The sequence below is a fragment of the Salvelinus fontinalis genome, chromosome 42 (genome assembly GCF_029448725.1).
Source record: "Salvelinus fontinalis isolate EN_2023a chromosome 42, ASM2944872v1, whole genome shotgun sequence".
Classification (NCBI taxonomy): domain Eukaryota; kingdom Metazoa; phylum Chordata; class Actinopteri; order Salmoniformes; family Salmonidae; genus Salvelinus; species Salvelinus fontinalis.
Genome location: NC_074706.1, coordinates 19,854,711 through 19,876,876, shown reverse-complemented (window position 1 = coordinate 19,876,876; position 22,166 = coordinate 19,854,711). Strand labels below are relative to the sequence as shown.

The 22,166-nt window shown below is 43.5% G+C and overlaps 1 protein-coding gene across 1 annotated transcript in view; it reads left to right on the top strand.

The window, feature by feature from the left end:
• Positions 1–547: 547 nt before the first annotated feature.
• LOC129841433 (zinc finger and BTB domain-containing protein 18-like) overlaps positions 548–22,166 on the top strand; it is a 32,072-nt gene continuing 10,453 nt past the window's right edge. Inside the window, exons 1-3 of the mRNA XM_055909696.1 lie at positions 548–1,009; positions 13,099–13,229; positions 13,428–13,598. Coding sequence (XP_055765671.1) covers positions 733–1,009; positions 13,099–13,229; positions 13,428–13,598 — 579 coding nt within the window. The 5' untranslated portion in view covers positions 548–732. The remainder of the gene's footprint in view (positions 1,010–13,098; positions 13,230–13,427; positions 13,599–22,166) is intronic.

Here is a 22,166-nt window from a genome sequence, read left to right as displayed (position 1 = left end):
GTGTTTCCTCAATGTATGCCTTGTGTTTGGCTGGCTCTAAATGTGTATCGTTGATGCCGACGGCCATTCCCTAAGTTACACATAGTCTACACAGCCTATACATAGTATATAAAATAATGAAATGAAATGCTTATTTCATGCCTTTCTAATTATCGTGCATTTTATGTCTATGCTTATTTTCTTTGATGTATAGAGACACATTAGTGTGTTATTGGAGGGCGAGAGTCCCAAAATGAAAAAATGCAGCAGCAGTCGACTTCATCACTGCCCTTTCTGCACATAAGGCTGAACAATATTTGGCCAACAACCACATCAAAGGTCATGCTTCACTGAGGCATAGCGGTACTATTTATTTCTTTGTTTATTGAATATATTTGACATTCACTTTTTTTGGCCTTATTTTTTCAGTTACATCAGTGTATTTAATTAAATTGTATAACTTGTTACTTTACTGTTATTCCTCTCTTTCAGAGTTAACAATCATAAAGTGTGGCTCAGTTGTAGAAATGCGAATGTCAGGGGGGAGCTTTTAGGCACAACACCGGAAACAGACAAGAAAACGGAAGTGAACAAGCCTTACAACAACTTTCACGTTAGCGGTTTTATTTAGACGTTTTAACATCCTGGAACTCAAAATCTGATTAATTTAACTACACATCATCACCGTATGTAGTGTTTAGTTCGAGTTGGAGACAGGATTTATTTTCTAGCTAACTAGCTAGCTAGCTAACAATGGCTAACTGTATGATTTTTCACACTCAAATAGCCTCCATCATGGAGGTTCTAGCGAATGCAGCCGTGGCAGAGATCTGTAAACTCGTAGACGACGACTATGCAGTGTTTCGTTTGGAAATAACGCAAAGCCAGAAAGAAAATATGGCATTGCGGAGGAAACTACTGGAATCAAAGGTGGCACGGGAGCGCGCAGAAAGGACAACGCGAGAGCGCGTCCTCACCAGTCGTCCCAGTAGTGTCAAGATTGTCGAACGATACAGAGGAATGGCAAGAGGTACATTTAGCCTGTTCATAGCGTGTTACCTCGTTCACCAATGCAGATATGTTCAGATGTATTACCCAGAATTATGTCTGTATATTGTATATAGAACAAGTAGAATCGGACAGTCGCTTTTTAAACAAAAAACAATTTAATAAAACAAATGTAGGGATCTGGCAGTTCTTGGGCAATGGTCTTCCACAGCTTTGATAGGCAGTTCAGAAAGGTATTATTTTGAGAGGGAGCATACATTGCATTCGGAAAGTATTCAGACCCCTTGACTTTATCCACATTTTGTTAAATTACAGCCTTATTTTAAAATTGATTATATTAACTTTTTCCCTCATTAATCTACACACAATACCCCATAATGACAAAGTGAAAACAGGTTTTTAATATTTTTTGCAAATGTATAAAAAATAAGAGAAATACCTTATTTACTTAAGTATTCAGATCCTTTGAGACTCAAAATTAAGCTCAGGTGCTTCCTGTTTCTAGTGATCATGCTTGAGATGTTTCAATTTGATTGGAGTCTATCTGTGGTAAATTCAATTGATTGGACATGATTTGGAAAGGCACACACTTGTCTATATAAGATCCCACATTTGACAGTGCATGTCAGAGCATAAACCAAGCCATGAGGTCGAAGGAATTGTCCGTAGAGCCCTGAGACAGGATTGTGTCAAGGCACAGATCTGAGGAAGGGTGCCCACACAAATTCTGCAGCATTGAAGGTTCCAAGAACACAGGCACCTAAATGCACCTAAAGTCTCTCAGACCATGAGAAACAAGATTCTCTGGTCTGATGAAACCAAGATTGAACTCTTTGTCCTGAATGCCAAGTGTTGCATCTGGAGGAAACATGGCATGCTGCGGGGATGTTTTTCAGCGACAGGGACTGGGAGACTAGTCAGGATTGAGGGAAAGATGAACGGAGCAAAGTACAGAGAGATCCTTGATGAAAACCTGCTTCAGAGTGTTCAGGACTTCAGACTGCTGCGAAGGTTCACCTTCCAATAGGACAACGACTCTAAACACTCAGCCAAGACAACGCAGGAGTTGCTTTGGGACAATGTCCTTGAGTGGCCCAGCCAGAGCCCGGACTTAAACCCACCCGAACATCTCTGGAGAGACCTGAAAATAGCACTCCCGATTCCAACCTGACAGATCTTGAGAGGATCTGCAGAGAAGAATGGGAGAAACTCCCCAAATACAGGTGTGCCAAGCTTGTAGTGTCATACCCAAGAAGACTTGAAGCTGTAATTGCTGCCAAAGGTGTTTAACAAAGTACTGAGTAAAGGGTCTGAATACGTATGTTTATGTGACAGCAGTTATTTTTAAAACATTTGCAAGCGTTTCTAAAAACTTGATTTGTCTTTGTCATTATGGGGTATTGTGTGTAGATTGATGAGGGGAAAAACTAATTAATCCATTTTAGAATAAGGCTCTAACATAACAAAATGTGGAAAAAGTCAAGGGGTCTGAATACTTTCCGAATTCACTGTAGGTAGTACAGCCAGGCTGGGCAGTGTGGTAGAGACAATACAATATTTACTGAGATCTCTGCATAGGATGGTCCAAGTCGGTTTTAGATAGAACACCTGCCTGTGGGGAAAACAACCTATGGTTACCTACATTGCCTTCAGAAAAGTATTCATACCCCTTGACTTATTCCACATTTTGTTGTGTTACAGGCTGAATTCATAATGGATTCAAAATATAAAAAATCTCAACCATCTACACACAACACCCCGTAATGATAAAGTTGTAACATGTTATTTGAAATTTGTTGCAAATTTTTTGATAATGAAATCCAGAAATGTCACCTTTGGCAGCAATTAGAACTGTGAATTTTTGAGTAAGTCTCCAAGAGCTTTCCACACCTGTATTGTGCAACATTTGCCCATTATTCTTTTCAACATTCTTCAAGCTCTGTCAAATTGGTAGTTGATCATTGCTAGACAACCCTTTTTAGGTTTTGCCATATATTTTGTAGTATATTTAAATCAAAACTGTAACTTGGCCACTCAAGAACATTCACTGTCTTCTTGGTAAGCAACTCCAGTGTAGATTTGGCCTTGTGTTTTAGGTAATTGTCCTGCTGAATGGTGAATTAGTCTCCCAGTGTCTGGTGGAAAGCAGACTGAACCAGGTTGTTCTCTAGGATTCTGCCTGTGCTCAGCTCCATTCCGTTTCTTTTTTATCCTGAAAAACTCCCCAGGCCTTAATGATTACAAGCATACCCGTAACATGATGCAGCCACCACTATGTTTGAAAATATAGAGAGTGGTACTCAGTAATGTGTTGTTGGATTTGTCCCAAACATAACACTTTGTATTGAGGACAAAAAGTTAATAGCTTTGCCATTTATTTTGCACTATTACTTTCGTACCTTGTTGCAAACAGGATGCATGTTTTTGAATATTTTTATTCTATACAGGCTTCCTTCTTTTCACTCTGTCTATTAAGCTAGTATTGTGGACTAACTACAATGTTTTTCATCCATCCTCAGTTTTCTCTCATCACAACCATTAAACGCTGTAACTGTTTTAAAGTCACCATTGGCCTTATGGTGAAATCCCTGAGCGGTTTCTTTCCTCTGGCAACTGACTTAGGAAGGACACCTGTATCTTTAAAGTGGCTGGGTGTTTTGATGCGCCATCCACAGTGTAATGAATACCTTTACCATGCTCAAAGAGATATTCAAAGTCTGATTTTTAAAATATTTTAGGCTTGCCATAACAAAGGAGTTGAATACATTGACTCAAGACATTTCAGCTTTTAAATTTAATTAATCTGTTTTAAAAAATAATGAAAAACAATTCCAATTAACATTATGGGGCACTGGGCACTGTGTGTAGGCCAGTGACTAAAAAACATACAGTGGGGAGAACAAGTATTTGATACACTGCCAATTTTGCAGGTTTTCCTACTTACAAAGCATGTAGAGGTCTGTCATTTTTTATCATAGGTACACTTCAACTGTGAGAGACGGAATCTAAAACAAAAATCCAGAAAATCACATTGTATGATTTTTAAGTAATTAATTTTCATTTTATTGCATGACCTACCAACCAGTAAGAATTCCGGCTCTCACAGACCTGTTAGTTTTTCTTTAAGAAGCCCTCCTGTTCTCCACTCATTACTTGTATTAACTGCACCTGTTTGAACTCGTTACCTGTATAAAAGAAACCTGTCAACACACTCAATCAAACAGACTCCAACCTCTCCACAATGGCCAAGACCAGAGAGCTGTGTAAGGACATCAGGGATAAAATTGTAGACCTGCACACGGCTGGGATGGGCTACAGGACAATAGGCAAGCAGCTTGGTGAGAAGGCAACAACTGTTGGTGCAATTATTAGAAAATGGAAGAAGTTCAAGATGACGGTCAATCACCCTCGGTCTGGGGCTCCATGCAAGATCTCACCTCATAGGGCATCAATGATCATGAGGAAGGTGAGGGATCAGCCCAGAACTACAGGGCAGGACCTGGTCAATGACCTGAAGAGAGCTGGGACCACAGTCTCAAAGAAAACCATTAGTAACACACTACGCCGTCATGGATTAAAATCCTGCAGGGCACGCAAGGTCCCCCTGCTCAAGCCGGCGCATGACCAGGCCCGTCTGAAGTTTGCCAATGACCATCTGGATGATCCAGAGGAGGAATGGGAGAAGGTCATGTGGTGTGATGAGACAAAAATAGAGCTTTTTGGTCTAAACTCCACTCGCCGTGTTTGGAGGAAGAAGTAGGATGAGTACAACCCTAAGAACGCCATCCCAACCGTGAAGCATGGAGGTGGAAACATCATTCTTTGGGGATGCTTTTCTGCAAAGGGGACAGGACGACTGCACCGTATTGAGGGGAGGATGGATAGGGCCATGTATCGCGAGATCTTGGCCAACAACCTCCTTCCCTCAGTAAGAGCATTGAAGATGGGTCGTGGCTAGGTCTTCCAGCATGACAACGACCCAAAACACACAGCCAGGGCAACTAAGGAGTGGCTCCGTAAGAAGCATCTCAAGGTCCTGGAGAGGCCTAGCCAGTCTCCAGACCTGAACCCAATAGAAAGTCCGTATTGCCCAGCGACAGCCCCGAAACCTGAAGGATCTGGAGAAGGTCTGTATGGAGGAGTGGGCCAAAATCCCCGCTGTAGTGTGTGCAAACCTGGTCAAGAACTACAGGAAACGTATGATCTCTGTAATTGCAAACAAAGGTTTCTGTACCAAATATTAAGTTCTGCTTTTCTGATGTATCAAATACTTATGTCATGCAATAAAATGCAAATTAATTACTTAATCATACAATGTGATTTTCTGGATTTTTGTTTTAGATTCCGTCTCTCACAGTTGAAGTGTACCTATGATAAAAATTACAGACCTCTACATGCTTTGTAAGTAGGAAAACCTGCAAAATTGGTAGTGTATCAAAAACTTCTTCTCCCCACTGTACATGTAATCAATTTTAAATACTGTGGGCTGTAACACAAAATGTGAAAAAGGAGTGTGAATGCTTGCTTAATGTACTTGTAGGTTACCCCATTGGCTCACAGAAAAAAACGTGATCCTTTTCAAACAATTTTCTTGTCTGCTGTTTTGGTAAATTACAAAACTACGTTTAAGAAAAGTGCCTTTTTAAAAATGTATTTTTAACATTGCCTGCTTGAGAGAGAGAGAGAGATAGAGTCCGAGACAAGGTAGCACGTACGGTGAACATGTCAGGGTTCCATAGCCGCAGGCAGAACAGTTGAAACTGGAGCAGCAGCACAACCAGGTGGACTGGGGACAGCAAGGAGTTCAGGCCAGGTAGTCCTGAGGCATGGTCCCAGGGCTCAGGTCCTCCGAGAGGGAGAGAGAGAGAATTAGTGGGAGCATACTTAAATTCACACAGGACACCGGATAAGACAGGAGAAATACTCCAGACATAACAGACTGACCCTAGTCCCCAGACACAAACAGTTGCAGCATAAATACGATAACCCCAGACAGGGCCAACCAGGCAGGATATAACCCCACCCACTTTGCCAAAGCACAGCCCCCACACCCCTACAAGGATTTCTTCAAACCACCAACTTCTACCCTGAGACAAGGCTGAGTATAGCCCGTAAAGATCTCCCCCACGGCATGAATCCGAGGGGGGCGCCAAACTCGGACAGGAAGATCACGTCAGTGACTCAACCTACTCAAGTGACGCACCCCTCCTAGGGACGGGATGGAAGACTACCAGTAAGCCAGTGACTCAGACCCCGTAATAGGGTTAGAGCCAGAGAATCCCAGTGGAGAGAGGGGAACCGGCCAGGCAGAGACAGCAAGTGCGGTTCGTTGCTCCAGTGCCTTTCCGTTCACCTTCACACCCCTGGGCCAGACTACACTCAATCATAGGACCTACTGAAGAGAGGAGTCTTCAATAAAGACTTAAAGGTCGAGACCGAGTCTGCGTCTCTCACATGGATAGGCAGACCATTCCATAAAAATGGAGCTCTATAGGAGAAAGCCCTGCCTCCAGCTGTTTGCTTAGAAATTAAAAGGACAACTAGGAGGCCTGCGTCTTGTGACCGTAGTGTACTTGTAGGTATGTACGGCAGGACCAAATCGGAGAGATAGGTAGGAGCAAGCGCATGTAATGCTTTGTACGTTAGCAGTAAAACCTTGAAATCATCCCTAGCCTTAACAGGAAGCCAATGTAGAGAGGCTAGCACTGGAGTAATATCATCACATTTTTGGATTCTAGTCAAGATTCTAGCAGCCGAATTTAGCTCTAACTGAAGTTTATTTAGTGCTTTATCTGGGTAGCCGGGAAGTAGAGCATTGCAGTAGTCTAATCTAGAAGTGACAGAAGCATGGATTCACTTTTCTGCATAATTTTTGGACTGAAAGTATCTTGTTTTTGCAAAGTTACGAAGATGGAAAAAACTGTCCTTGAAATAGTCTTGATATGTTCGTCAAAAGAGAGATCAGGGTCCAGAGTAACGCCGAGGACCTTCACAGTTTTATTTGAGACGACTGTACAACCATCAAGATTAATTGTCAGATGCAACAGAAGATCTCTTTGTTTCTTGGGACCTAGAACTAGCATCGCCGAGTTTAAAAGTAAAACATTTTCTGCCATCCACATCCTTATGTCTGAAACACAGGCTTCCAGAGAGGGCAATTTTGTGGCTTCACCATGTTTCATCGAAATGTACAGCTGTGTATCGTTCGCATAGCAGTGAAAGTTAACATCATGTTTACGAATGACATAACCAAGAGATAAAATATATAGTAAAAACAATAGTGGTCCTAAAATGGAACCTTGAGGAACACCGAAACTTACAGTTGATTTGTCAGAGGACAAACCATCCACAGAGACAAACTGATATCTTTACGACAGATAAGATCTAAACCAGGCCAGAACTTGTCCATGTAGACCAATTTGGGGAGTCAATCTTTCCAAAAGAATGTCATGATCGATGGTGTCAAAAGCAGCACTAAGGTCTAGGAGCACGAGGATAGATGCAGAGCCTTGGTCTGACGCCATTAAAAGGTCATTTACCACCTTCATGAGTGCAGTCTCAGTGCTATGATGGGGTCTGAAACCAGACTGAAGCGTTTCGTATACATTGTTTGTCTTCCGGAAGGAAGCGAGTTGCTGCGCAACAGCTTTTTATAACATTTTTGAGAGGAATGGGAGAAACAAATTTAGGCCGATTTTTAGTTTTTAAAATATTTTCTTGGTCAAGTTTTGTCTTTTTAAAGAGAGGCTTTATTACTGCCACTTTTAGTGAGTTTGGTACACAGCCGGTAGATAGGAAGCCCTTTATTTTGTTCCACATAGGAGGGCCAAGCACACGAAGCAGCTCTTTCAGTAGTTTAGTTGGAATAGGGTCCAGTATGCAGCTTGAAGGTTTAGAGGCCATTACTATTTTCATGAATGTGCCAAGAGATATAGAATTAAAGAACTTGAGTGTCTCCCTTGATCCTAGGTCCTGGCAGTGTTGTGCAGACTCAGGACAACTGAACTTTGGAGAAATACTCAGATTTAAAGAGGAGTCTGTAATTTGCTTTCTAATGATCATGATTTTTTCGTCAATGAAGTTCGTGTATTTATTTCTGCTGAAGTGAAAGCCATCCTCTCTTGGGGAATGTTTTTTAGTTATCTTTGCGACAGTATAATTTGTTTGGGGGGGGATTGTTCTTATTCTCCTCAAATAAGTTGGAAAAATAGGATGATCGAGCAGCATTGAGGGGTCTTCGATATTGTATGGTACTGTCTTTCCAAGCTAGTCGGAAGACTTCTGGAAGCTTGCTTCAGGGCTCGGTTATTTTCTGTATACCTGAAGCTAGTTTCTTATGACAAATGTTTTGTTTTTAGGGGTGTGACTGCATCTAGGGTATTACGCAAGGTTAAATTCAGTTCCTCAGTTAGGTGGTTAACAGATTTTTGTACTCCAATGTCCTTTGGGTTGTCCGAGAATTTATAGTACTGTTTTTGATTATCCTTGGTTAGGGTCTGAGCAGATTATTTGCTGCGATTGCAAACGTAATAAAATGATGGTCCGATAGTCCAGGATTAAGATCCACAATATTTATTCCACGGGACAAAACTAGTTCCAGGGTATGACTGTGGCAGTGAGTAGTTCCGGAGACATGTTGGACAAAACCCCACTGAGTCGATGATGGCTCCGAAAGCCTTTTGGAGTGGGTCTGTGGACTTTTCCATGTGAATATTAAAGTCACCAAAAATGTGAATATTATCTGCCATGACTACAAGGTCCGATAGGAATTCAGGGAACGCTGTATACGGCCCAGGAGGCCTGTAAACAGTAGCTATAAAAAGTGATTGAGTAGGCTGCATAGATTTCATGACTAGAAGCTCAAAAGATGTAAACTTAGTCTTTTTTTTTTATTGAAATTTGCTATAGTATATGTTAGCAACACCTCCGCCTTTGCGGGATGCGTAGGTTATATGGTCACTAGTGTAACCAGGAGGAAAGGCCTCTTCACACAGTAAATTCATTAGGCTTAAGTCATGTTTCAGTCGGGCCAATCACATCAAGATTATGATCAGTGAATAGTTCATTGACTATAACTGCCTTGGAATTGAGGAATCTAACATTAAGTAATCCTATTTTGTGATATCACAATCTCTTTCAATAATGGCAGGAATGGAGGAGGTCTTTATTCCAGTGAGATTGCTTATGCGAACACCGCCATGTTTAGTTTTGCCCAAACTAGATCGAGGCACAGACACGGTCTCAACGGGGATAGCTGAGCTGACTAAACTGACTGTGCTAGTGGCAGACTCCACTAAGCTGGCAGGCTGGCTATCTCATTGTGGAGCTAGAGGAGTTAGAGCCCTGTCTATGTTCATAGATAAGATGAGAGCACCCCTCCAGCTAGGATTGTGTTTGTAACTGATCATCAGGCCAGCTGATGCTGTAGAGCTCATCACTCTCCCAAACTGGGAGGGGGCAGAGACAATTACTCGATGCCGGCACATCTTTCTAGCTGATTTAAACACGGAAGCGGTGAGCGAGTTCATTAGAAAGTGCATTGACGATGTCGTACCCACAGCAACGATTAAAACATTCCCAAACCAGAAACCGTGGATTGATGGCAGCATTCGCGTGAAACTGAAAGCGCGAACCACCGCTTTTAACCAGGGCAAGGTGACCGGAAACATGACCGAATACAAACAGTGTAGCTATTCCCTCCGCAAGGCAATCAAACAAGTCCCAGTATAGAGACAAAGTAGAGTCGCAATTCAACAGCTCAGACACAAGAGGTATGTGGCAGGGTCTACAGTCAATCACGGATTACAAAAAGAAAACCAGCCCCGTCGCGGACCAGGATGTCTTGCTCCCAGACAGACTAAATAACTTTTTTGCTCGCTTTGAGGACAATACAGTGCCACTGACACGGCCCGCTACCAAAACCTGCGGGCTCTCCTTCACTGCAGCCGAGGTGAGTAAAACATTTAAACGTGTTAACCCTCGCAAGGTTGCAGGCCCAGACGGCATTCCAAGCCGCGTCCTCAGAGCATGCGCAGACCAGCTGGCTGGTGTGTTTAAGGACATATTCAATCAATCCTTATCCCAGTCTGCTGTTCCCACATGCTTCAAGAGGGCCACCATTGTTCCTGTTCCCAAGAAAGCTAAGGTAACTGAGCTAAACGACTACCGCCCCGTAGCACTCACTTCCGTCATCATGAAGTGCTTTGAGAGACTAGTCAAGGACCATATCACCTCCACCCTACCTGACACCCTAGACCCACTCCAATTTGCTTACCGACCCAATAGGTCCACAGACGACGCAATCGCAACCACACTGCACACTGCCCTAACCCATCTGGACAAGAGGAATACCTATGTGAGAATGCTGTTCATCGACTACAGCTCAGCATTTAACACTATAGTACCCTCCAAACTCGTCATCAAGCTCGAGACCCTGGGTCTCGACCCCGCCCTGTGCAACTGGGTCCTGGACTTCCTGACGGGCCGCCCCCAGGTGGTGAGGGTAGGTAACAACATCTCCACCCCGCTGATCCTCAACACTGGGGCCCCACAAGGGTGCGTTCTAAGCCCTCTCCTGTACTCCCTGTTCACCCACGACTGCGTGGCCATGCACGCCTCCAACTCAATCATCAAGTTTGCGGACGACACTACAGTGGTAGAATTGATTACCAACAACGACGAGACGGCCTACAGGGAGGAGGTGAGGGCCCTCGGAGTGTGGTGTCAGGAAAATAATCTCACACTCAACGTTAACAAAACAAAGGAGATGATTGTGGACTTCAGGAAACAACAGAGGGAGCACCCCCCTATCCACATCGACGGGGCAGTAGTGGAGAAGGTGGAAAGTTTTAAGTTCCTCGGTGTACACATCACGGACAAACTGAATTGGTCCACCCACACAGACAGCGTTGTGAAGAAGGCGCAGCAGCGCCTCTTCAACCTCAGGAGGCTGAAGAAATTCGGCTTGTCACCAAAAGCACTCGCAAACTTCTACAGATGCACAATCGAGAGCATCCTGTCGGGCTGTATCACCGCCTGGTACGGCAACTGCTCCGCCCACAACCGTAAGGCTCTCCAGAGGGTAGTGAGGTCTGCACAACGCATCACCGGGGGCAAACTACCTGCCCTCCAGGACACCTACACCACCCGATGTCACAGGAAGGCCATTAAGATCCTCAAGGACAACAACCACCCGAGCCACTGCTGTTCACCCCGCTATCATCCAGAAGGCGAGGTCAGTACAGGTGCATCAAAGCAGGGACCGAGAGACTGAAAAACAGCTTCTATCTCAAGGCCATCAGACTGTTAAACAGCCACCACTAACATTTAGTGGCCGCTGCCAACATACTGACTCAACTCCAGCCACTTTAATAATGGGAATTGATGGAAATTATGTAAAAATTTATCACTAGCCACTTTAAACAATGCCACTTAATATAATGTTTACATACCCTACATTACTCATCTCATATGTATATGTATATACTGTACTGTATATCATCCACTGCATCTTGCCATCTTTATGTAATACATGTATCACTAGCCACTTTAAACTATGCCACTTTATGTTTACATACCCTACATTACTCATCTCATATGTATAGACTGTACACTATACCATCTACTGCATCTTGTCTATGCCGTTCTGTACCATCACTCATTCATATATCTTTATGTACATATTCTTTATCCCTTTACACTTGTGTGTTAAAGGTGGTAGTTGTGGAATTGTTAGGTTAGATTACTTGTTGGTTATTACTGCATTGTCTGAACTAGAAGCACAGCATTTCGCTACACTCGCATTAACATCTGCTAACCATGTGTATGTGACAAATAAAATTTGATTTGATTTGAAGCTATGTTGCACTTGGTGACCTCTGACTGTGTCATCCTAACAACGTTCGTGCCGAGGTGGATAACAATATCCCTATACTCGCCAGTTTTATCCTTAGCCAGCACCGTCTTCAGATTAGCATTTACGTCTGTAGCCCTGCCCCCCGGTAAACAGTGTATGATCGCTGGATGATTATTTTAAAGTCTAATACTGTGCGGGTAATGGAGTCGCCAATGACTAGGGTTTTCAATTTGTCAGAGCTAATGGTGGGAGGCTTTGGCGGCTCAACCTAGTTACGGGTGGAGGAGAGACTGGAGAAGGCTCTGACTCGTTGCTTAATGGGGAGAACCGGTTGAATGTTTCCGTCGGCTGAATAAGTGACACCGGTTGAGCATTTAGACAGCATTTCTTTCCAGAAGCCATGAGAAAACTGTCCGGCTGCGGTGACTGTGCGAGAGGATTTATACTACTAGCTGTACTTATTGGTGGCTTTTTCATTGTTTAACTTATATGGTGATTGGCATCTAAACTTTCATAGTATAACCACTACAACCGGCAACAGTTCGTCTTTCAATCACCCACATGGGTATAACCAATGAGGAGATGGCACGTGGGTACCTGCTTCTATAAACCAATGAGGAGATGGGAGAGGCAGGACTTGTAGCACGCGCAGTGTGGGTGCAATAATTGAATAACATAGATTCCTACATTTATTTTGCAACGCTCGCGCACGCGACTCGAGCGGTGTAGTCAGGGTATTACACGGAACCCAAACCGGCTCTGCGCGTGCGCCATCGTGCATAAATGTATTTGGTCCCCCCACACCAAACGTGATCACGACACGTATGTTAAAATATCGAAACAAACTCTGAACCAATTACATTAATATGGGGACAGATTCTTGATTTACTGCATTATTTACTAAATGAAAACAATATGATGCATGGAACATAATACATCAATCAATAAATAGTATATTTTACCTTACATCCTTGCCTATTGTAGACTGGGTCAGTAGTGTACAATATACTGCTGACAGTGCTTGACTTAAATAGGTACCAGTACTCATTTTGGGTGCCGGTACTGTTTATATTTAGGTGCAGTATCTCCACAATACTTTTGAAGTAATATTCTATAAGAGGAACAGGAGTTGAAGCAGTAGAAAATTTGATGTGCTGGTACTCAGCTCTGGTGAGCTCCTGCACAAGTCAAGCACTGACGTTGAACATTGACAGTAGCTAACCTAACCACCGCTTTTCCCCCAATCACACTCTCAGGTGAAGGACATCTCACTGGAGGCCACAGGAGCTTTGTGAAGCCAGCAGGACACAATACTTGGAGAGATGACCAACCAATCACTGTTGATGAGGGGAGTGGAACCTCAACCCAGCACGTTATCGTGATAGAGGTTAGTGTAATAGTGTTGCATAAAAAATGTGTTACTTTGTAAATCAAATGTGGCCGTTTATTTCAGAACGCTCCCCTCAGCGATTCACTTGCTTACATGTATATCCTCATTTATCTGCCATAGGTGAGCTTTGTGAGACTTCACATTGTTATCCAATTCAACTAATGTAACGGTAATAACCTCCTCTCTTCTTGTCAGTCTGCAGATGCAGAGGCTGAAGATCCTGGTGTCAAGCTAGAGAGGTCTGAAGGAGCGGAGGACCCATGGCACAGCAGACACATCCAAACTGGAACGGCTGAAGCGCCCCATGTAGACAGAGAAGACCCCACCGCCCCAGCACAGCCAAGGACCCGACGCAGCATCACGGAGGTCAGTGGAATGTCGAACGCCGTCCTCAAGTCAGAGACAGACACCAAGACTTTAACTGTAACACACAGTCTCTTACACACAGGATGTGATCACAGATCAGACCCAAAGAGACTGGGCTGTCCTCCTGCTCCCGGCTCAGAGTACTTACCAGTATTTCAACAGAGCCAGAGAACGGTTAATTCCAGTGGGGATGGTGATGGTAACTCGTTAGACACTAGTGGTGATGATTCATCTTGTTCTTATGCTACAGAGATGGACCCTGGCAACATATCCTTGGGTTTAGAGACACAAACTGATCTGTCTAGAGGGGACTGGAACCAGTACAGTAGTAGTGTATACTCTGAAGAGTGCCTAGATAAGAAAGGGGAGGGTCTGGTCGTAGATGAAGTGACCATGAAAGTGGAGGGCGACGTTCCTCCCACATGGAATGCAGATAGTCACCTAGGACCCGGACACTTACAGAGCAGAGATGTCTTAAATTACAGGGGAAGCTTAGAGACAAATCTAAATGTCACGACCCACTCCCCTTTACACACGTTCAGGGATCATGACCAAGTGTCCACGTCGATGGGGCCTTCCGATTTACACAGCCGTGTCCTTTTCGATCAGGTATTGAACTCAAACGACAGGGCTAAAGCCCAGACTCAGGGAGAGGGGACCACATCAGGCAATAGCAAAGAGAAACGGTTCCTCTGCATGTTCTGTAACAAAGGCTTCAGCTGCCTCCAGAAGGTGGAGGTCCACCAGAGGATCCACACAGGGGTGAAACCCTTCAGCTGTACCCAGTGTCATATGTGCTTCGCCCAGGCTGGCACCCTGAAGAGGCACCAGAGGGTCCACACAGGGGTGAAACCCTTCAGTTGTACCCAGTGTCACATGCGCTTTGCCCAGGCTGGTGACCTGAAGAGGCACCATAGGGTCCACACAGGGGAGAAACCCTACAGCTGCCCCCAGTGTGAGAAGAGATTTACCCGCCAGCACCAGCTGAAGATGCACATGAAGGTCCACACGGGAGAGAGGCCGTTCGCCTGTACGCACTGCGGGAAGAGATTCTCAGATAGGAGCTACCTCAGGATACACCAGCAGAAAAAACATTCCACTCAATAGCTGCAGACGTTTAGATGTATTAAATATAAAGATTAATTTTCATTGTTGTCAGCAGAAAAGACCCACAGATGCATTTGGAATAATGTGAGTAGCGGATGTCTGTGTTGAATATTCCTGCGTAGAATATTGCATCCAGACATGTGATATATATTTTAGGCATATTGTGTTTGTACTGCCCAGGGATGGGCAGCTTTGATGGGGTGGGGGCCACAAACAAATCGGTCAGATCCCGCCCTAGCCTTTTGGGGGCCCTAAGCTATATTTTGCGAGTTTTAGCAATGAGGGAAAAAAATGTTTTAGAGTTAATTTCCTGCAATTCTACACATTTTGCCATGGGGCGTTGTAACGGTTGTCCTCCTCCTCTTGGGATTGGACCAAAGCGCAGCGTTGTTATACGACATGATATTTATTAAACAAGACAAAAACTAAACACACTTGAGAATTTACAAAATAATAAACGAAGTCAACAGACCTGAACAAACGAACTTACATATACACGAAGAACGCATGAACAGGTACAGACTAGACTACACAAACGAAACAGTCCCGTGTGGTACACAGACACGGAAGACAACCACCCAACAAACAAACAGTGTGAACAGCCTACCTTTATATGGTTCTCAATCAGAGGAAACGTCAAACACCTGTCCCTGATTGAGAACCATATAAGGCTAATTACCAATGACCTAAACATAGAAACACAAAACATAGAATGCCCACCCAAACTCACGCCCTGACCAACTAAACACATACAAAAATAACAGAAAACAGGTCAGGAACGTGACAGGCGCAGAGAAAATGTTGCAATTTTTTCTGCAATTTTACAATTTTTTTGCCATGAGGTGGATAGAAGATTGCCTTTTTTAATGTAATTTTATGCAATTCTACACATGATCAATGAGGGCCCCCAGGTCAGTAATTCAATCATGATTACTACAAGTTTGGAAATAATACGTATTTGGCCATAGGGTGGAGACAAATGCTTGCAGTTTGGGGGGGAGGGGGTTAATCCATAGACAAAAGGGTCGCTGCCAGTTGCCCATCCCTGGTGTAGGCTATATGTGACGCGCTCTATCATAATCAGTCGGAAGTAGCAATGACTAATTTGCATATAAATTGTGTTTTTGTCGAAATGTTAGATTTTTTTGCTATTTAGGGGTTTCATCTGGTTTTAACAAAACAATATATTTGCTTTCATTATCTCTGTGTGTGTTATTGCTAAATCCAGTATAAATATAGTTTTTAATCTTTTAAACGTAGGATGAAACGTAGCAACGGAGCACTTTCCCATCCGTTTGGTGGATGCTAGCTTGTAACACAGGGGTGTCAAACATACGGCCCGCGGGCCGGAACCGGCCCCCAAGGAGGTTCGATCAGGCCCGCAGGATAATTTGAAAGTGGAAAAAATGCATAAAAGACATGGAATTAATATTTTTAATTCGCTGCAATTCATGGATTATCCGCTAAGGGGCGCACTCTTTCCATCAGAGTAGAAGACAAGCCGCATCACTGAGACAGACTGAAAACAGCAGACGGTATCAATGCGCCATCTGCTGCTTGTTACGACGTTGTTAATACCTTGGTCTCTACCTCTCCGCTACACCCTCATTAGCCAAAATGTCGTTATCCAAACGGAGAAAAGTAGATAAGGAGTGTAGAATTTTCAAAGAAAAATGGACCACGTCCTATTTATTTACAGAGATGCACGGAAAACCTTCGTGCTTGGTGTGTTTGCAACAAGTTTCGGTATTGAAGGAATATAATATTCGACGCCACTACGAGACTCATCACAGCGAAAAATATGACGGCTTGCAAGGACAACTGAGAAGAGATAAGATTAACGAATTGCTGGCGGGTCTGAGGAAACAGCAGTCAACTTTCATCCAGAGCCGAGAAGTCAGTGAAGCAGCGGTAAAAGCCAGCTACCTAATTGCTAGCGAAATAGCATTAGCATCGAAGCCGTATTCCGACGGTGACTTTGTTAAACGATGCATGATGAAGGCGGCTGAAGTTGTATGTCCCGAGAAGCGACAAGCTTTTGCCAATATTAGCCTGATGAGGAATACTATAGCAGAGAGGATTTCGGAACTATCGGCAGATTTAGACAGTCAATTGAAACAGAGAGTCAAGTCATTTATTGCATTTTCTGTGGCAATTGACGAGAGCACTGACATCACAGACGTGGCCCAACTGGCCATATTTATTCGAGGAGTTGATGAGACATTGACTGTTACTGAAGAGTTTCTTGAGTTGGTGCCAATGATGGACACCACAACAGCCGAGGACATTTTCGGCTCTGTCGTTGCTGCATTGGACAGAGTTGGAGTGGACTGGTCCCGCGCTGTCAGCCTGGCTACAGACGGCGCGCCATCCATGGTCGGAAAGAAAGCAGGTGTCGCGACAAAGTTCAAAGACAAAGTACAAGCCCTTAATGGAGGAGATCGTTTCTGGACATTTCACTGTATTTTGCACCAGGAGGCATTGTGTTGCAAGTCGCTGAAAATGGACCACGTCATGGAGGTGGTTGTTCGCACTGTAAATTTCATCCGGTCCAGAGGTCTGAACCATCGTCAGTTTGACAAACTTCTCAGCGACAGCAACATTACCCACAGCCTGCCATACCACACTGAAGTGAGATGGTTAAGCCGAGGCGCTGTGCTGAGGCATTTCTTTGATCTACGAGAGGAAATCGGACAGTTCATGGAGAAAAAAGGAAAACCGGTGTTGGAATTACAATCTCAGGAATGGCTACGGGACCTTGCATTCTTGGTTGATATTACTGAACACTTGAACAATCTGAACAAAATGTTGCAAGGCCGCAAAAAAGTTGTCACACAGTTTTCTGACAACATACATGCATTTAAGTTGAAGCTGACTTTGTGGGAGATGCAACTGGCAAATGGCAACCCTGCTCATTTCCCCTGTCTGAGAGATGTGTGTGTGACCAGACCTGATGCGGACATGAAACGGTACAAAGACAAAATTGCAGGACTACTGCGGGAGTTTGAGAAACGTTTTCAGGTATTTGGTGAACTTGAGACAGAATTTTCAGTTTTTCGCTCACCTTTCACAGTTAAAGCTTCTGATCTGCCGGTCGAAATTCAGCTAGAGATAATTGATTTGCAGTGTGATGCAGATTTGAAGGGCAAATTTGCCTCTGTAGGTCTGGACAGATTTTATCAGTATCTACTACCAGGGTACCCCAAATTAACAGCCCTGGCTGCTAAAATTTTGTGCATGTTTGGGACAACCTACCTTTGTGAACAAATTTTCTCAGTGATGAATATCAATAAAACAAAAATGCGTTCAAGGCTCACAAACAAGCACTTAAATGACATTCTGAAAGTGACAGCTAGTCAGGACATGACACCTGGTGTTGATGCACTTGTACAGGCCAAAAGATGCCAAGTTTCAGGAACAAATACAAGTCCAGACTAGACTAACACCTTTAAAATGCTGCCTTAGATACTGTTTGCATTGAAAGAATACAGCTCTGTGAAGATGAATCCTTACTGTGGTGATTTAAAAAATGTGCACTTTAATGTTAGTCAGCAGCTTCAAAACAAAAGTTGTGTGATGGAATTCTACTGTTCATACAACTCCATAAATTTTCAGTATGTATTGTATGTGTATGTATGTTTCATGTATGAAGTTTACAGATTTACAGGACAGGCGAACACTTTCTTCATTACACATTTAAAATTACTCTCCTTAGTTTGTAAGGTGTACGCAGGGATTACATTTAGATTTTGTATGTGTAAGTGGTTTAAAAATTCCTTTCTTTAAAAGTCTCATTTAATCTTAAAGTGCATTACTATATTTTTCAGTACCAATTAAAGTTGTGTGCCTTTGTACAATCAGTGGGATCAGTTGCAATGCATATTTGTGAATGATAAAAGTAAATTGCACATTTGTCTAAGGAAATATGAGGTGTTTCATGAAATGTTTTGTAAAAGGATAGTTCATTAAATTTCAATATTTTCCTAATGTTCTTGTGCTTCTTTACACCAAAACAAAGGAAAGACATGATATTTTGGTTATTTATAGCAGAGTATGGTATAATTTTAATGGTCCGGCCCACTTGACATCTCCCTAGGCCGTATGTGGCCCACGATGCGAAATGAGTTTGACACCCCTGTTGTAACACATCAGGCTTTCGAGGCACTAGCTTATCTGCACTATCAAAAACACATCAGGCTTTCGAGGCACTATCTTATCTGCACTATCAAACCCTCCTCTATTCCGAAATCATGAAGGAATGACAAACTAGCTAGCTCGCTATATATTTTGAATCAAGCTACAAAAGGCTATTCAATCGGATGATTTTCCTGTAGTGTATCATCCGCGGGAAAAGGCTACACTCTCGCTCTTCAAAACCCATCATACGTAGTTACACTGTCGCTACTGCCTACACCGTAGCTAGCTAGCTTTGCTTTCAACTGCAGTGATGAATTTCCGGGAGAGAGAAATGGCTAGATTTTTAAATAGTAATGTTGTGCTGGGAGCTGGTTCAGACGATCAGTGGCATCAACTTATTGCCGACTACTTTTTGACCCTGCGCCACAGTGCAACGCCATAAACGACTCAAACAAGCTCACTGAAGTCGAGGCCGAGCACCTTGAGGAGGCAACCGAGGAAGACCACCCGTTAAAGGTTGGATCCATCAATTACGGTGCTTCAGTCGTTCGAGGGGAAATATGTCAGTGGTGGTGGGCAAGAAATGGAAAAGGCTTGCGAGTTCAGGTGCACTTGCAAGTCCAATAAAGGGAAGCCGTGATATTTGGTTTTTACCCCCGAGGAGATGGTCAAGAGACGTGACCAGATGAATTAGCCAACTCACCAATGGTAAGTGCTTGCCAATCAAGTAGTAGTCACGTTTATATGGGTGTGCTTGTTTTCTGTGTCTGTCTATCTGTTAAGTGTGTTTGGGTGTGATGAGGTGTGGCTTGGGGGCGGTGAGAGTGAAGTGGGATGTGTAGCACATGCAACCTAGCTATGTAGATAGTAGCTTATGGGATCTGTGTGTGTTGTGTGTGCTGGTATTTGTCCTAAAGACAGGTTACATAAATACATGAAATGGCCATCTATAAAGTTATAACATTTCTTTATATCGAACCTGACCCATTTACACTACTAGTAAAAGTGTGTGTGTGTGTGGTATTCACGCATGCATTTCAATTTGTACAGGTTGCGTAGTTTGTGTTTTATTGAAAGTGTTTATATCACTTTAAAATGTATTGGCTAGAATAGATGACGACAATGACTGAATGTTAAAAAATTAGATATTGTTAGTTGTCTTATTTTTCAGATGAAAAACATCTAGTGTTCATTGGCAAGATCTCTGGTTCCATGAACCTCTGCAAGGAAATGGTCACCTCGAACAGGAACTAACAAAAAGGAAACATCAGAGGACATATTTCTTTGAGAAAATCTCCGGAGAAACATTCAAGTTCTGACATGAGTAAGTTTTCATTCGAGTAATACAACCTGATGTCCTCTGTTCTTATTGGGGCTGCAGCAGTATTAACAAGTTCATGAGGTATTTAAGAAAAGATGAGTAGTAGGCTATATCATGAATATAAATAAAACAGCTGAGAATACATTGTGCCTTTCAGCACATTTAAAAAATGTCCTAATTTCTACAAAAAGCTGACTGCAGTGATATAGTTCTAAGGATCGTGGTGAGGCTCCATGGAAAAAGAGGTGTGGTGGTCGTCTCGCCAGAAAACAGGTGCTGTCCTACGAGGACACTCAGTGAATTGTCCACTATGTCAACAACTTCGCCGATGTCCACGCGGTGCCGCTCCCAGGACAGATCCCTGAATTTAAGAGGTCAGACATCCTGGCGCTACCGACATTTGAGACCAAAGTCCTGTGTGTGGCACTAGTACAAAAACGTTCATGCGTGATCATGGTGAGTGTTTTCCTAAATCTCGATACTTATATTTGTACCAAACGTTCGTCAGCTCAAGCCAGCGGCAAAGACTCTAACCAAAGCTCACACGAATCGGATCCAAAGAGACTTACTCTCTGGTGACGCGCGTGTGTAGTCAGATTTTCTTTAACGTTTCTCATTTTAGTTGTTGCTTAGAGACCAGGACTTACTCTCACCATTTTTAGCTCATTCTGTTGCTTGTACACTACATTACCAAAAGTATGTGGACACCTGCTCGGCGAACATCTCATTCCAAAACCATGGGCATTAATATGGAGTTGGTCCCCCCCTTTTGCTGCTATTACAGCCTCCACTCTTCTGGGAAGGCTTTCCACTAGATGTTGGAACATTGCTGTGGGGACTTGCTTCCATTCAGCCACAAGAGCATAAGTGAGGTCGGGCACTGATGTTAGACGATTAGGCCTGGCTCGCAGTCTACATTATAATTCATCCCAAAGGTGTTTTGATGGGGTTGAGGTCAGGGCTCTGTGCAAGCCAGTCAAGTTCTTCCACACCAATCTCGACAAACCATTTCTATATGCACTTCGCTTTGTGCAGGGGGCATTGTCATGCTGAAACAGGAAAGGGCCTTCCCCAAACTGTTGCCACAAAGTTGTAGGCACAGAATCGTCTAGAATGTAATTGTATGCTGTAGCATTAAGATTTCCCTTCACTGGAACTAAGGGGCCTAGTTCGAACCATGAAACACAGCCCCAGACCATTATTCCTTCTCCACCAAACTTTACATTTGACACTATGCATTGGGGCAGGTAGCATTCTCCTGGCATCCGCCAAACACAGATCCTTCCGTTGGACTGCCAGATGGTGAAGTGTGATTCATCACTCCAGAGAACGTGTTTCCACTGCTCCAGAGTCCAATGGCGCCGTGCTTTGCACCACTCCAGCCGACGCTTAGTGTTGCGCATGGTGGTCTTAGGCTTGTGTGCGGCATCTCGGCCATGAAAACCCATTTCATGAAGCTCCCAACAAACAGTTATTGTGCTGACGTTGCTTCCAGAGGCAGTTTGGAACTCAGTAGTGAATTCTGCAACTGAGGACAGACGATTTGAGCTTCTCATTCTTTGAGCTTGTGTGGCCTACCACTTCGCGGGTGAGCCGCTGTTGCTCCTAGACGTTTCCACTTCACAATAACAGCACTTACAGTTGACAGGGGCAGCTCTAGCAGGGCAGAAATTTTACGAACTGACTTGTTGGAAATGTGGCATCCTATGACGGGGCCACATTGAAAGTTACTGAGCTCTTCAGTAAGGCCATTCTACTGCCAATGTTTGTCTATGGAGATTGCATGGCTGTGTGCTCTATTTTATACACCTGTCAGAAACGGGTGTGGCTGAAATAGCCAAATTCAGTCATTTGAAGGGGTGTCCACATTAGAGGTCGACCGATTAATCGGAATGGCTGATTAATTAGGGCCGATTTCAAGTTTTCATAACAATCGGAAATCTGTATTTTTTTACACCTTTATTTAATCTTTATTTAACTAGGCAAGTCAGTTAAGAACATAT